The sequence below is a fragment of the Canis lupus genome, chromosome 11, assembly GCF_011100685.1.
Source record: "Canis lupus familiaris isolate Mischka breed German Shepherd chromosome 11, alternate assembly UU_Cfam_GSD_1.0, whole genome shotgun sequence".
In the NCBI taxonomy this organism is placed as follows: domain Eukaryota; kingdom Metazoa; phylum Chordata; class Mammalia; order Carnivora; family Canidae; genus Canis; species Canis lupus.
In genome coordinates this window covers 29,183,768-29,198,120 of record NC_049232.1, presented here as the reverse complement: position 1 = coordinate 29,198,120, position 14,353 = coordinate 29,183,768, and the positions used below count along the sequence as shown (strand labels likewise).

Below are 14,353 nucleotides of genomic sequence, written 5' to 3'. Positions count from 1 at the left end.
ATGTGTATTAATAAGTTACCGCATGCCCCAGTACTGTGCTTGATGCCATGAGCAAATGTTAAACCATATGATATCCCTATTTTTGAGGACCTTACAGTTTCAAAGAAAAAAATGAGTTACATGCAATTGGAATGGCTTTGAATTTTGAACTTTTCTTAATGAGAGAAAGAAATTAAATGTATAGATTGATAGATGATAGATAAAATTTTATTTGTACTTTGTATATTTTGACATCAGTCTTTTCTCTTTTTAGGAGAAATGTCACCAATACTGGCCAGCAGAACGATCTGCAAGATACCAGTATTTTGTTGTAGATCCCATGGCTGAGTACAACATGCCACAGTATATCCTAAGAGAATTCAAGGTCACAGATGCCAGGGTAAGTTGGCCAATCTTATGCTCTTAACCATTGGCTAAAAAGCCATATAAAATGTATTTCTGAGAGAGACATTTGCTGAGTGACCATACTCCCAAAGTGAAAAGAAATAACTGATCTTGGAGGGCTGTCTTGTTTTTTAATTTAAGAGTAACTTTTCCTCTGTCTGGCAAGTGTTCTCACAAACCCAGAGTTGGCTTCCGTTCAAACATAACATCTGGCAGCCCAACTTTGAGGATATACTTGGTAACTGTGTGTCCTGGGAAGCATTTACTGATTGGTTGGCTGTGCTTACATTCACTTTCTCAGCTCATTCTCTTTGGAGCTTTTTGACTTCTTCATTACTTGAGGCTGTAAATATGTTGTTGTTTTGCAAAGCCCTTTAGGTCATGTGGGCTTGGAGGTTAATTTGGTATGATTTTAAAACTGCAGAGCAAATGGCATTCTTTAGAAGACTCTGACAAGCTTTGCACATTCTAATTTGATTCCTGGCATGGTTTATTCTTTGGTGTGCTAATGTGTCTGTCCATGAGAGCTGTGCACCCATGACCCTTGTTGGCTAATTTTCATTCTGCATTTCTTATCTAGATTGCTGAGTCCAAGGTTCAGCCCTGATGTAACATGTTCTATGCATAAACTTTAATATCCTTGCCTTTGGCCACTTTCAGACCATGATTACAAACACATTTTAGGAGAGAGAGGGGTCAGTCCAAAGCCCTGCTTTGTTTTTGGAACTGTCACAGTAGGTGGGTTGAATTAAACTCCAGGATAGAGCTATTTACTTGATCCATTGTTTTTTTTCTGGAAAGGAGCTTTTCCAACCAATACTCATGTTTAGAGATTGTCTGCTAATCCCCAAAGCTGTGCCCTTGCTGTTAACCTAAAGTGAAGGAGAAATTGGTTAGCTGGCTGGTTGGCCCAGGTGACAGACCTGTTAATCCCAGAAAGTCTGAAATCTTAACTACTCTGAAGGTTACTGTACTCGAGGTAGCAGTTAAGTCTGTGGTCTCAGCTTTGAATTGCCCAAGCAAGCATGCCTTGCTGACCCACCCCATTGTTGGGAAAAAAAAAAAAAAAAAAGTGTGCCCTTTCAGAATTTGAAGATAGGTATGTGGGTGAAAAATCTTCAGTACAGCCCAAGCAAACTCACCAACTATTTCTGATGATAAAGACCAGGGGCCAGGCCCTACAAATAGCAGAGACACCTTCCTTACTACTCGTTACTTGCCCAGATTAAATCTGATCTCAAAAAGCAAAAGAAATACTGAAGTAAGAACTTGTTCACATTCTTTTCATTAAAAAAGGCTCCCTGTGATTTTATAATTTCCTAAGCTGCCTCATTTGCTGTTTGTGTCCCTAGTGTGTTTCTAATCTGAATTTAGCAGTTTAGAAAGCACGTTGGCACTTGGAATGCAGTTTTGTTAAACAGGTAACCTTTAAATGGAGTCAGCTGATCTCTCTTTCAAATAGTAAGGGTTTGTGCACATGACCTATTCTTGCAATTGAATGACCTATTCTTGCAATTGAATGACCTATTCAAGCACCGTGGTCAGAAATGAAAGCCCCAGGATATTTAGAGGAGGACAAATCTGCATTACCTAGCCTTTGACTTCCTTCCTGTGCTTGCCAAACCTTTTCCAGAAACAGAGGGAAGTAAATCATGCTCCCATGGTAACCATCCATAAGTTAGTAATGGGGTCAAGCAGTTATTTTCATATTCCTGAGTATTCTCGCAAGGTTAATATGATCTTCCTGCTTTATCAAATGATGCCAGTCAGGAAGATGCCCTGTTGTTGTGTGCCCATCTCAAGCTAAGCCATCCCTTCCTCTTAGTATGACTCAGTGAGAAAGACTGGGTCTGTCTACTTGACCAGAATCGTGGGAATGTATACACCCATATTCAAAAGGCCTTTAAAGGGGAAAGATGTTACAAAAATGGAAAGGAGGAACAAGTTGAAGCCTTAATGGGAACAGGGCCTCTTTAAATGGAATCAGTCTCTCTAAGCTTGGAATTTGGATTCTTTCCTTCTCAGAGGATTCAAAGAAAGTTAGTGGGCATAATTGTTACTCTGCTTCTATAAGCAGAAGGTGGCTTCCGCTTTTGTTGTGCTTCTGAAAACACTGTTCTAGAAGGAATCAGAAGCATATCAGTAACTCCTTCTCAAACGATTTGTACTTCGGGAGTCAGAGCAGTTTTGCCTAACTGCTAACAGAGCAGTTTTGCCTCTAGAAAAGACTCCTCTTACATCTGCGTTTGGTCTGTCTGTTAAAGCCCCCCACAAATGCTTTAATTCCTATGGTCAGTGGGAAGAGTCCTTTTTCAGAATCGAGTGTGTATTTGCTAATCCTCTCTTTCCTTCCCTGGAGGGACCCGTCCCTTCCCACTCAACAGCGTGGTTGCATAGCACATGCTGTGTATGCTGCCATGGGTAGAGATGGTATGCCTCTGAGACATGTGGGGCATCCAGTTTAACCACTACCCAGTTTGTGTCAGATCCTTTCAGTGTCACTATCTGTCACTTGACAATGCTAGAAATAAGCAAACATGGCAGGTGTGAAGTTATTGTGACCATAGCAAAATCTCTGGTCTGCATGCCCAGATGCTCCTTCCAATACTATGTTATTGGCTTCTGAAATCTTTGAAATAGAGTATATATGGGAACTAGATGGCCCTTAATGAAAACCCAGGTTTTTACTTGAGCATTGCCAGAATAAAATTACAATTTAAATACATGTGACTGTGGACAGTGTTAATAACAGGGAAGACACATGTGTGACTAAGTTGCTAGTTAAACACGTTTCTGACTTTTTTCTTACCCCTTTGTTTTTCTTTCTGGAAAAAAAATATCACTCTTGCTGATGTGGTCTGTGCCCTGGCCGAATCCTCCTGGCATCCTTCTTTGTGGCTGGGGATGTGGCTTTCTCTCTAAAGGACGGTCAGTCCCGAACAGTGAGGCAGTTCCAGTTCACTGACTGGCCAGAACAAGGAGTGCCAAAGTCTGGAGAAGGATTTATTGACTTCATTGGCCAAGTCCATAAAACAAAAGAGCAGTTTGGCCAAGATGGGCCCATTTCAGTACATTGCAGGTGAGTGAACAATCAAGAATGATGGGTTCCCCATCTGTGATCAATGTGATAATAATTTTGAAAATGTACGTTATTGTCTAATCATTTTCAGTACAAGCTGATTATAGTGAATCAGCATAATAAGTATTTTATTCTCAGAAATACATTGTAAAATCTTAAGCAAGGACTCATTTCCCTTTCTTTCCATAAAATGAAAATAACCTGAGGTAGAATTTTCTTCCCCAAATTTTACCTTTTGTAAAAAAGGGATTATAGGGGAAAGGAGAGAAAATGAGTGGGAAAAATTAGAGAGACAAACCATGAGAGAGTCCTAACTCTGGGAAACAAACCAGAGGATTGTGGAAGGGGAGGTAGGTGGGGGGATGGGGTAACTGGGTGATGGGCACTGAGGAGTGCACTTGATGGGATGAGCACTGGGTTTTATGCTATATGTTGGCAAATCGAACTTCAATTCAAAAATATATAACAAAAAAGAAAGAAAGAAAAAACAAAAACCAAGCTGTGTTTTTCCTTTCCTAGTTTTAACTTAACAAATTATTGGCACATCCACTCATGATAATTTGTTCAGTTAATCATTTCTTACTTGTTTTACTTCTGTGTCATTACACCAATAACTGTCCTTCTGTATCTATCTCCTGTGTTTGTCTTTTTAGGAAAACCATAAATAGTTATCCAGCCTAATGACAATACTAATTCTTGCCAGTCAGTAAGTGATTAGAATGATACCTCAGTTAAAATTGCAATTTGCTTGAAAATTGTTGCTATATCAGAAAATGAAGCACCTTCAAGTTAATTATTTTCAATAGTTTCCACAGCATTTTATAATTCAAGTCATTGAAGTTAATAGAAATAGCAAGTAAATGGTTCAGAAAGGACACTCACCATAAATATAGTGCTTTTGGAAGTTGCTATGTAGAAACCTTCCAGCAAAAGGAATTCACCTAATTTTATTTACCCTAATATATTTTCAGAATCTAGCAATTTGAAATCTCAGTTTCTAATTTCTTTGTGGTCAAAATATTGAGAGACTTCAAAATTTCGCTTTGCTTCAAAACAAAAAAAGAAAAAAGAAAAAAAGGAAGGGAGGGAGGGAGGAAGGAAAAAGAAAAAGAGAAAGATAGAAAAATTCCAAACTATGATACTTAGTGATATGGAAGAAAAGCTCTCAAAATAGGAGACATATTCAATTCAGGCTTTTGGATAGCTGAATTCTAGCCTTACTTCTGTCATCATATAGCTCTATGACGGAACCTTAGAATGTCTCTAAGATTCTTTCCAGCACATGATGTTCCCCAGGGATGCTATATTCTATGAGCAACAGACCTTCTTTATTCACATTTGCTTTGTGTTGAGTTTGGTTACTCTAGACAATCAACGATCATGTAGGGAACAACATATGGACTCAAATATTCAGACAAAGTAGATGGATTGAAATTACCTGGCTATTCCCCTTCACCTTCCACATAATTTGCCCAAATACTAATTCAGACTTTTCTAGCATAAGCTATTAAAAAATAGATTTAATATGTATTTTTAACTTTAGATATAACCATAAGTTTAAGCATATAAATGTGTGTTACATCCCATTGTTTCTGCTGTTGCAAAATGATTTAAATACTCCTTTGGTATTTGGAGGTTAGCTATGTCCTGTTATATATATATATATATATATATATAAATATACACACACACACACACACACGTATATGACTTCTAGATATTTTCTCCTATCTGGGAATATCCTTAAAATACTAACCTGAAGTATAATCTCAGTTGAAAAATTATTTTATTATATTAGACTCAATCTCTTTTTTTTTTTTAATTTTTATTTATTTATGATAGTCACACAGGGAGAGAGAGAGGCAGAGACATAGGCAGAGGGAGAAGCAGGCTCCATGCACCGGGAGCCCGACATGGGACTCGATCCTGGGTCTCCAGGATCGCGCCCTGGGCCAAAGGCAGGCGCCAAACCGCTGCGCCACCCAGGGATCTCAATTACTCCACGTATAACCTTATTATAACTTATTAAACTAGCATTGTAAAGTCAATAAATTCAGAAGTTGTTAAGGCCGGTATCTGTTATTTGCTTGAAAGAACCTAGTAGAAAGCCAGAAACCCTATATTTTGCTAGGGTTTGAGCAGTCAAATCAAGGTTAAATAGATTCTGGAATACCTGGACCATTCAGGAAAAAAAAGATCATAAATCACAGCCTCAGGAGTAAGAGAGGCTTTCAAGGTTGAAAAGGACCTTCAAGGTCATCTATTCCATCTTTACAGATAGCCTTCACTGCTGTAGGACATCCTCAGCCTCTTTGTAAAGACTACCCATGGATTTTAAAGCCTCACTTAACATTTCTGTTTGGGCTCTTTAGAAAACCCAGTTTATAAAGGGACACACTATTTATACATGCCTGTCAGCTACATCCCCAAGTAAATGAATCCATCCATTTTCTACAGCCTGTACCCAAGCGTTACACATGCCGTTTAATTAGGATCGAAAAATGTAAAGATTTTTCAAATTATTCACTCTTCTCCTTATTACCTAAACCTCCAGATGCTTTCTTACTTTTTAAGAGCACAAAAGCTATGAATTAATTTTCTTCTCCCGCTGCAGTGAACATTCTGGAATTATCTTAAAACAATAAAGAAAACAAACTCAAAACCTTGCTAATGTGATAGAAAGAATCCTGGTGTTTTAGCTGCTGAATATCTAAAAGTAGATAAGCTTAGTGATGCTCAACCATTTCTTTTTAAAAGTTAGAGACCCTTTTGAGTATCTGTTAAAGTTTGAAGTTTCAGGAGAGAGAACAAATATATACATATATATATATATATATATATATATACATTTACACAGTCTGTAAGTATAAGATATTCACTGACCCTTCTAAAGATTGAATAAGGATCCACATCAAAAAACCCGTAACAGAATGTGTTTTCTATATCAAAACTAACATCTCAGTCTGAATAGTCTTATACACCTTCTTACTTATTTACATGTCTAAGTGATGAAACATCCTTCATAGATTGTGACCACAAGAAGTAAATAATATATAGAAAACTTGATTCACCTTACCTGAATTATTTTATACTTTAAAAATATTAAGTGGGCAAGGTCTATTATTTCAGGATGTACATGAACGGAGTCAACCTATATTTACCCTTCCTCGTATCTATTTGCTTTGCAACATTTATGTTTCCTGCAGTATAATCTCAGTTGAAAAATTATTGTATTATATTAGACTCAATCTCAATTACTCCACGTGGACTTACGTTCACATTTTACCATGACACATTATCCCAAGAATAGTCATTTTGTGAACCCAATACCACATTTTCCTGAACATTGCTGTGGAAGAACCTGATATGGTATGGAATTGGATACACATATATCTACTTCCAAGCTAATGTGGTGAAGACTGTGAGTGTTGCATGCAGTAACACTGTCTTTGTTATTATGACAGCGCGGGCGTTGGAAGAACTGGAGTCTTCATAACACTAAGCATTGTTTTGGAAAGAATGAGATACGAAGGAGTTGTAGATATCTTCCAGACTGTCAAAATGTTGAGAACACAACGACCAGCCATGGTACAGACAGAGGTGAGAAAAATCTCCATGAATTTTATCACATCTCAAGAGCCAAATAATCCATTTTATCAACCAGAACCTGTTAGAGCCCAGAGACTCTCAATATCAGAGCAAAATACAGGAAAATACTGTTGGGAAAGCATCCAACTGTTCAATATTTTTGAACCTCATTTTTACCCCTCTATATGTGGGAGTGACAGTTTCAAAGCTTTACAGTTGTTTTGGAAGTTATGTGAGATTATATATTAGGTTGTACCATGATAAATTGTCACTATTTGACCACTTTTGACCCATAAAAATGGCAATTTTATATATAAAGCACATTGCCTGGTGCATAACAGATCCTCAGCTCGTTTTACTTCTCCATTCTCCTAATGGTCATTTTAAATACTTGGATCGTGGATAAGCACTAGAGAAATTAATGCCCCATTTTCTATTCTAATAACTGATCATGAAATTCTCATTTTTTAAAGAATAATATGAGTTTGTGATATAGCCAGTGTGGCCTATTGACTATTCATTTCTAAGAATAATATGAGTATTTCTGTTCCTCAAAAAAGCCACCAAATTCTACATTCTATATGTATTCCTAAATTCACTGCCCATGATATCTTCCAAACTGTGATTTCAAAATAGCACAAGCATTTGGCTTACAATACTCAAAGCATGATGTCAACCTGACAGACTTAATGGGTATTGGGGGTGGCAGAGGGAAATTGGACATTTAAAAACCCTTAACACTTAGCCAAGCAGCTTACTGTAATAACATAGGAATTCAAACTCCATTTATTTTGCATTACCATTTTTGTTGTAAAAAAATTCATGTTTAAGCAAAATAGAAACTATCTACTTTCAGCCCCATTGGCTACTGAAAAGTTTCTTTTATGGCAAAAATTCTATTTTTTCTCTCTCTCCAACAATGCCCCAACTTATTCCGATATGACAGTGTTCTTCTCTGTCTGAAAAAGGACATGTTTCAAGTTATTTTATTTTAATGTGGGCCTTTCTCGGACAGATAACTAGTAATCACACTGAATTAGGCCAAACAACACAGGTACTTTTTGATATAGACAGCCAGTCTTTGGATGTCATTTTCAGGGGATGAAAAGCTTGAAAGTCCAGAGCCCTGTGTGAGTTGCTTTGTGTATTTACTGTTCCTCATCCTTACTTGTATAACAACATCAGAAATGGTGGTGGGTAGTTCTGATTGCAGGTAGTAAGGTCTGATGAGATATTTTTTTATTCAAATTCTTTTGGCAATAGCCCAGAAGATAAATGAATCCAGATTTTCCTTAGGATAGCATATGTCTGGGTCAGCCTCTCTTTAATATGCAAACTGAGAATAAGTAATCATAAGTAAGCAGATAGTTGTAAAGACAACAGTGACACGTTCTCGTGTTCAGTGGAGGAGATTGTTTGGTACTGCTTGGAGAACAGCTCACACTTGTCTGGAAAATAATGTTCGCTTTAGCTGTTACTACTTTGGAATTAGGAGACTATATTAGTCAAATTGATTGGTGAAATTAATAAACACCCCATGTGGCTGATCGTTCTTTGCTCACTGAAACGGATTGATCATTGGATTGACTTAACTGATGAGAGTAGCAATTTTGCCCCCATCCAGATGGGGGGCAAAACTTTGTTTTTGAATATGGATTTTCATCTTTCTATTACAATATACTCATGACCCCTTTTCCTCTCTCTTCCTATGCTGGGCCTCCTGCAGGACCAGTACCAGTTCTGCTATCGAGCCGCACTGGAGTACCTGGGCAGCTTTGATCACTATGCAACGTAGAAACCCCGGACCCATGCTGGGTTCTTCCTGCAGGCCCTTCAGTATCCACGGAGTCTCTTCTGAGCCATACAGGGCACTTGAGAAGTCCTTCTTAACTTCTAGCTAACTACCACTTAGTGGGACTATGACACACAAAACAAAATAAAAACAAACTCTTCTGGATGGACCAAGAATTCACAGTTTAATAATCTAACCTGAAAAATAATAAAGAGAATCCTGACTGATGAGGCATCTAAAGGATTTTATTTACAGATACCTCAAGGATTCAAAATAAAGGGAAGAAGAAATCACAGCAAAGAACCACCATCTTGTTCAGGATTGTTTGTTAGGTGTGAGGAGAAATTGCCAGAGTCCTGCAGTTCAGTGCAAGATGTTTGCTGGTGTGGCTTCTCATGATGAAATGGACTCTGCTGCGACATCGCCCCTTCCCACCATACTGCTCATAATAACATTTTAGGGGGGAATGGGGGGACATGTTTAAAAAGAAAGTCTTTGATTTAGTTTTTTAGTATTGTAAAGATACTGCTGACCTGTGCTTCATTTTTAACTGTGTAAACTTTTTTTTAACAAAATGTATCATTCGATAAAGTGAATTTTAAAAAAGTTACATAACTCTTCATTTTTTAATTTCCAAAATGTAGGTTTTTTTAAGCCGTAGAACTGTTATCTGTAATATCTTGCTGTAGAAATATCCAATAATTTGAAAATTTGCACATTTTTGTGCAATATTCTTAAACTACAGTATCAGTCTTGTCAGATATTACTTTTACACTTCTGTTCAGTTTTGGTTGGTGAGAAAGTACCCATTCTCTTCAAATAGTCAGAGAACTTTGTTTTGTTTTGTTTTGTTTTGTTTTTGGAATCAACAGGGAGGCGCAAAGTATAAAGTTGCTGCTAACATATATACATATATATCCATATTTAACAGGGGTGTCTATGTATATATAAACAGTGTGTCCACTCAAAAAGATAGACATAGCTATCATTCAGTTCTTCCATGATTTAGTTGTGGGTTTTTTTTGTTTTGTTTTGTTTTTAGGTAGAGAAGCTATTATAAACATCTTTTACAATGTTACCAATTTTATGACATATGGATATTTCTTAATATCATAAAATTTTAATTTTAAGGGAAATGAGGAATGCACATCAGTGATTGTCAAGCCTCACCCCCTAATTTCCTATCCAGTCTCCTCCCACCCACCTACTCATATTCACAAATATCCTTTTGTTAGCCAGGCTTCCAACAAAGTTCAGTATTTCTAACACTCTAGTGCAATAAAAAAATTATTAAATATCTAAGAGGTGTGCATGTGGGAAAGGTCAGTGCATATCCCTTTAGGAGGGGAGAATGTTGTAATATATCAGCTATCAAGTTGTTTAAAAAACAATGTATTCAATCGTATATCGTCTATAGTATGTGCTATAAAATTTGCATTTATGATATGTAACAGGGGCAAAGCCAAACTCATGTTACTCTGTTCAGTCAGAAACATTTTGTGGCATACAGCACAACTGGGAAGTGCTGTACTTTGTTTTCTTTTGGTTTTAGTTATGCATTTAGAGTGCCTTATAATTGATGCCTATTTTAATAGCATTTCTTTTTAGCCTTTGGTTCACATTTTCATTAGTTGTTCATATATGTTTCTCTTCCAATTAAAGCATTATCTGTTTACCACATGTACAAAAACTCTTTGAATAATATGCATTCCTAGTTTTCAACCAAGTCGGGGATGTTAGTGATTGTACCAGCCCAAAGCACTTGGATAATCAGGGCCCTTCCTTTCATGGTTGCCAACATCAGGAAAAAATGACTTGTTTTATTTAGAATCCCTTCCATTCAGTAACTGCACCAAACTTACTTTAGTGACAACATTGACAATTTTGGAATATATTTACTAGTCCATTAGGATTTTTCTAAAATGAGGATTAAACGATTAGATATTTTCCAATGTAATTCCGAATTTTCCAACATAAGTGCTATAGGAAGCCATGGAAAATGGCTTGAGTTTGCCATATCTTATATGATTTTAAAGAACCCTCAAATTATCCAAGGAACTCTTAAAGAGTTTTGGTATAGATATAATATTTTGGTTTAATTTTAGCTTCATTGATGTTCAGCATACAAAGATTTTTGTTTTCCACATTTTACCATCACTAGCAGAATGAAATCCAAGAGACCAAACACTTGCAAGCATCATATTGAGCACTTTTGTAAAAAAAGAAAAAAGAAAAAAAAAAGAAAAAAGAAAAGAAAAAAAAAAGGAAAAAAAGAAAAAAAAAGGAAAGAAAAAAGAAAAAAAAAGAAAAAATACAATACTAAAAAAAAAAAAAGTATCTAGAAGGCTACCTCAGAATGAGACTCTCTAACCTACATCAGAACCAGAGAAGAATGTGCACTATGTGGATCTGTTGTCGTTTTCTTTTAGTTTGTATCTTTTGGAGATTTATCCAAGTGCCAGTGATTTACTGAGTGCTGTGATTTTCATTTAGTGAAACAAAGGGGGTCAGACAGACTTGCCGACATGCCACGTTAGACATGTAGAATCTGATGGTGTATATTACACACCAGAAGGAATTGCCAATGAACAGTTTCTCTCCCTGAGATAAAAACTGCCCATTTGGCAAAGGGAAAGAGGAGAATATTCACAAGAAGAAAATTAACGGGATGCATACCATACAAATGAGGCAGAGACTATCCAGATATCTTAATGTTTAGGCGCTGTTCCGAGAACTAACTCCCTTACTGTCATTGATGTGCATTCCACTCTGTGCTTTTCTGTACAACCATTCTAGTTTGATTTTCCCAGGTAAACATCTTTATCTACCATTACCATTAACTTTCGAGTTTCCAATTATTTTCATCATCATAACCAGTACGGTGCTATTATTTACCTATGTACGTGTAGTTATGTATAATTTTGTAATTAGTTACAATGGTAAAAAAAATCAAAATATATAAAAAGTGATTTGTACAGAACTTTATTTTAGCTCTTTTTTAAAAATGATTTGCATGGTTAGACAACGGCGAGGACAGCCAGGGGAGGGAAGGGCCTCTAGGGAACTTTGCACTTTCTATACCTTTGTACTATGCACTGCCCTATTGATTCTACACCCAATAATGTTATTACTTGAACCCATCTATAAGAAACTGCTTCAGAAATTCATTTGTGCGTATGTAAATAACACAACATAGATGCAGGAATGGAAAAAATTCTTCAGTAACATAGAGAATTTTTTCTTTCCTGTTTATTTTTGGGTTTGCTTTGTTTTAGCCTCTCCTTTTCATTTTTAATTCCCGTTTCTTTTAACTTTTTTGGGTTTTGGTTTCCTTTGGGTTTATGGGTGCCCTGATACTCCAGCAGAGATCAGAAGGCTACAGATCCATCCTATCCATCTGTTATGTGGCTTTGCCATTCAAGCTTGGAGTGTCTTTACAAAGATAATAACAGTTGTGTTCTTTGCTCTCGTTTTGGATGCATAGACTGAAAAATTAAAAAAAATAACTTGTAAAATGGCTTGTTAAAAAAATACAATTACCTCTAATTAGTAGTACGCGTAAATGTTTTACAGAATGAAAGGCGTGCTTTTTATTTTCTTACTTCGTTACATTGGTGGCGAAAGAAGTCTGTATGAAAATCAGTTCTTTGCTGACACAAGTTCCATTTGTTACAAATGAATTCTAATAAAAATGTCAGTGTTATGCAGCCCTGGCCTTTGCTTTTGTCTACTCACGCACTTTGGTTTTGACCTGACTATATATGTTCCCTTTTCTCCCTGGTTATCTGGTTAGTTCCTTTGAACTAACAGTGATACAAGTTACCAAGAGGCTGTTATATATGGTTGCCTGCCTTGGGGTGAGGACCTTTCACTGCTAACCAAAGCGAGGCTTAGAAAAACAGTTTGCCCAAGTTCACACAGGCAAAAGGGGGCCTTGGTATCATTCAAACTAGAATTCATGGGCAATCCTTAACCCTATAGAAAATGATTACATATCCAATGTAAATTTAAGTGGATTTCAGCCTATAAGTATTATCATCTTGAAACAACAGATCTCTCTCAGGCACATAAAAATAGCTCCATAATGTTAACTTCTTAAGCTTTTTGGAAACTAAGAAAATACTTGGCTTGACTTGCTTATTCAGTCATTCAGTATTAAGGGTCAGAACTGTTCTAGGCATTAGGCTGCAGCTATTGATATATGAGATGCTGCTACTCAAACGGAGACTACAGTCTAGGGAGAAAGACTGGCATTTAATAAATAATAAAACTTTACTCTGAAATGTGCTATGAAGGAAAGTAAGGGATTCATGAAGTTAGGACTTTGAATTCTGAGGGACAGGAAGTCTGACTCAATTTGGCTTACAGTGAGAGGAAAGTGTTTATAGGATCATATACTAAAAGATTAGGAGTGAGTTCATACTTAAAGAGTAGGAATACCTTTAGGTAATACCTAATCATTAGGCACAGTGGCATTCAGGGGTCAGGTGATGTCTCCCAGCCTAGTTCAACTTACCTAGTGTCAATTATAAGCAACTTTGTGGTCCTTGGAAGCTTCACCACAAGGTAAGCAAGTAAAAAGTTTACTTTCCCAACAGCACAAATAGAAGTTTTTGAATAGAATGAAGGCTTTCTAGCCCTCAGTGATATGACTTGGGTTAAGTGATCATCTTAGGGTCACAGTTATGAATAGGAGTAGAGAATGTGCTCATTGAGTTGTCAAATCAAGGAAGGTTTAAGGTGGCTGCCACCTTGCCAAATACAAATGAATATGGTAGGACCAACAACTGACTGAAAGTCAACCCAATGAGTTAAGATGAGGCCAAGCACATGTATGTTTGTTGTTATTAAAACTACTTGTTGCCATGGGAATAGTGAGGAATGAAACAATCCATAATCCATACATTATTTTGGAAAACCTGAAACTGGATAGACAACTAGGTGATTTTTTTTCTCTCTCATCTTTCCTCTCCAAGTAACCGGCCTTTAATTTGCAGATTTGATCACCCTATTATTTGGTTCTATAAGTACATAATCCTTAACCATAAAATAGAACAAAAAAGCTAAGGTGACTCATATTTGCAATTTTAATCACTGTGATGCCTTATTTTTAATCAGATGTCTGATTGGAATGCCGAAGACGACAAAATAGCTAATTTCACACATAAACACCCATGCAGATATTACTAGTTAGTAATAACTTACTAAAAAAAATACATGGACACAAATGAAAATGAAAACAGTTATCCAAAATCTTTGGGATGCAGCCAAAGCAGTTCTAGGAGAGAAGTTTATAGCAATATAGGCCTACCTCAAGAAAACCTCAATCTAAACTTACACCCAAAGGACCTAGAAAAAGAATAAACAAGTGCAAAGGCAGTAGAAGGAAGTAAATAAAGACAGGAGCAGAAATGAAGTTTGCAAAAAAAAGAAAAAGAGAGAGAGATAAAATAAAAACCAAGAGCTTGTTCTTTGAAAAGATACACAAAATTTATAAATCTTTAACCAGA

At 36.6% G+C, this 14,353-nt stretch overlaps 1 protein-coding gene across 47 annotated transcripts in view; it reads left to right on the top strand.

Annotated features, from left to right (window-relative positions):
• The window catches only part of PTPRD (protein tyrosine phosphatase receptor type D), a 2,163,408-nt gene extending 2,150,858 nt beyond the window's left edge, over window positions 1–12,550 (top strand). For all 47 annotated transcript variants that reach the window (XM_038552342.1, XM_038552385.1, XM_038552349.1 and 44 more), the window contains 4 exons: window positions 254–379; window positions 3,309–3,463; window positions 6,928–7,063; window positions 8,778–12,550. In XM_038552342.1, coding sequence (XP_038408270.1) covers window positions 254–379; window positions 3,309–3,463; window positions 6,928–7,063; window positions 8,778–8,846 — 486 coding nt within the window. In that variant the 3' untranslated portion in view covers window positions 8,847–12,550. The remainder of the gene's footprint in view (window positions 1–253; window positions 380–3,308; window positions 3,464–6,927; window positions 7,064–8,777) is intronic.
• The last annotated feature ends 1,803 nt before the right edge of the window (window positions 12,551–14,353 follow it).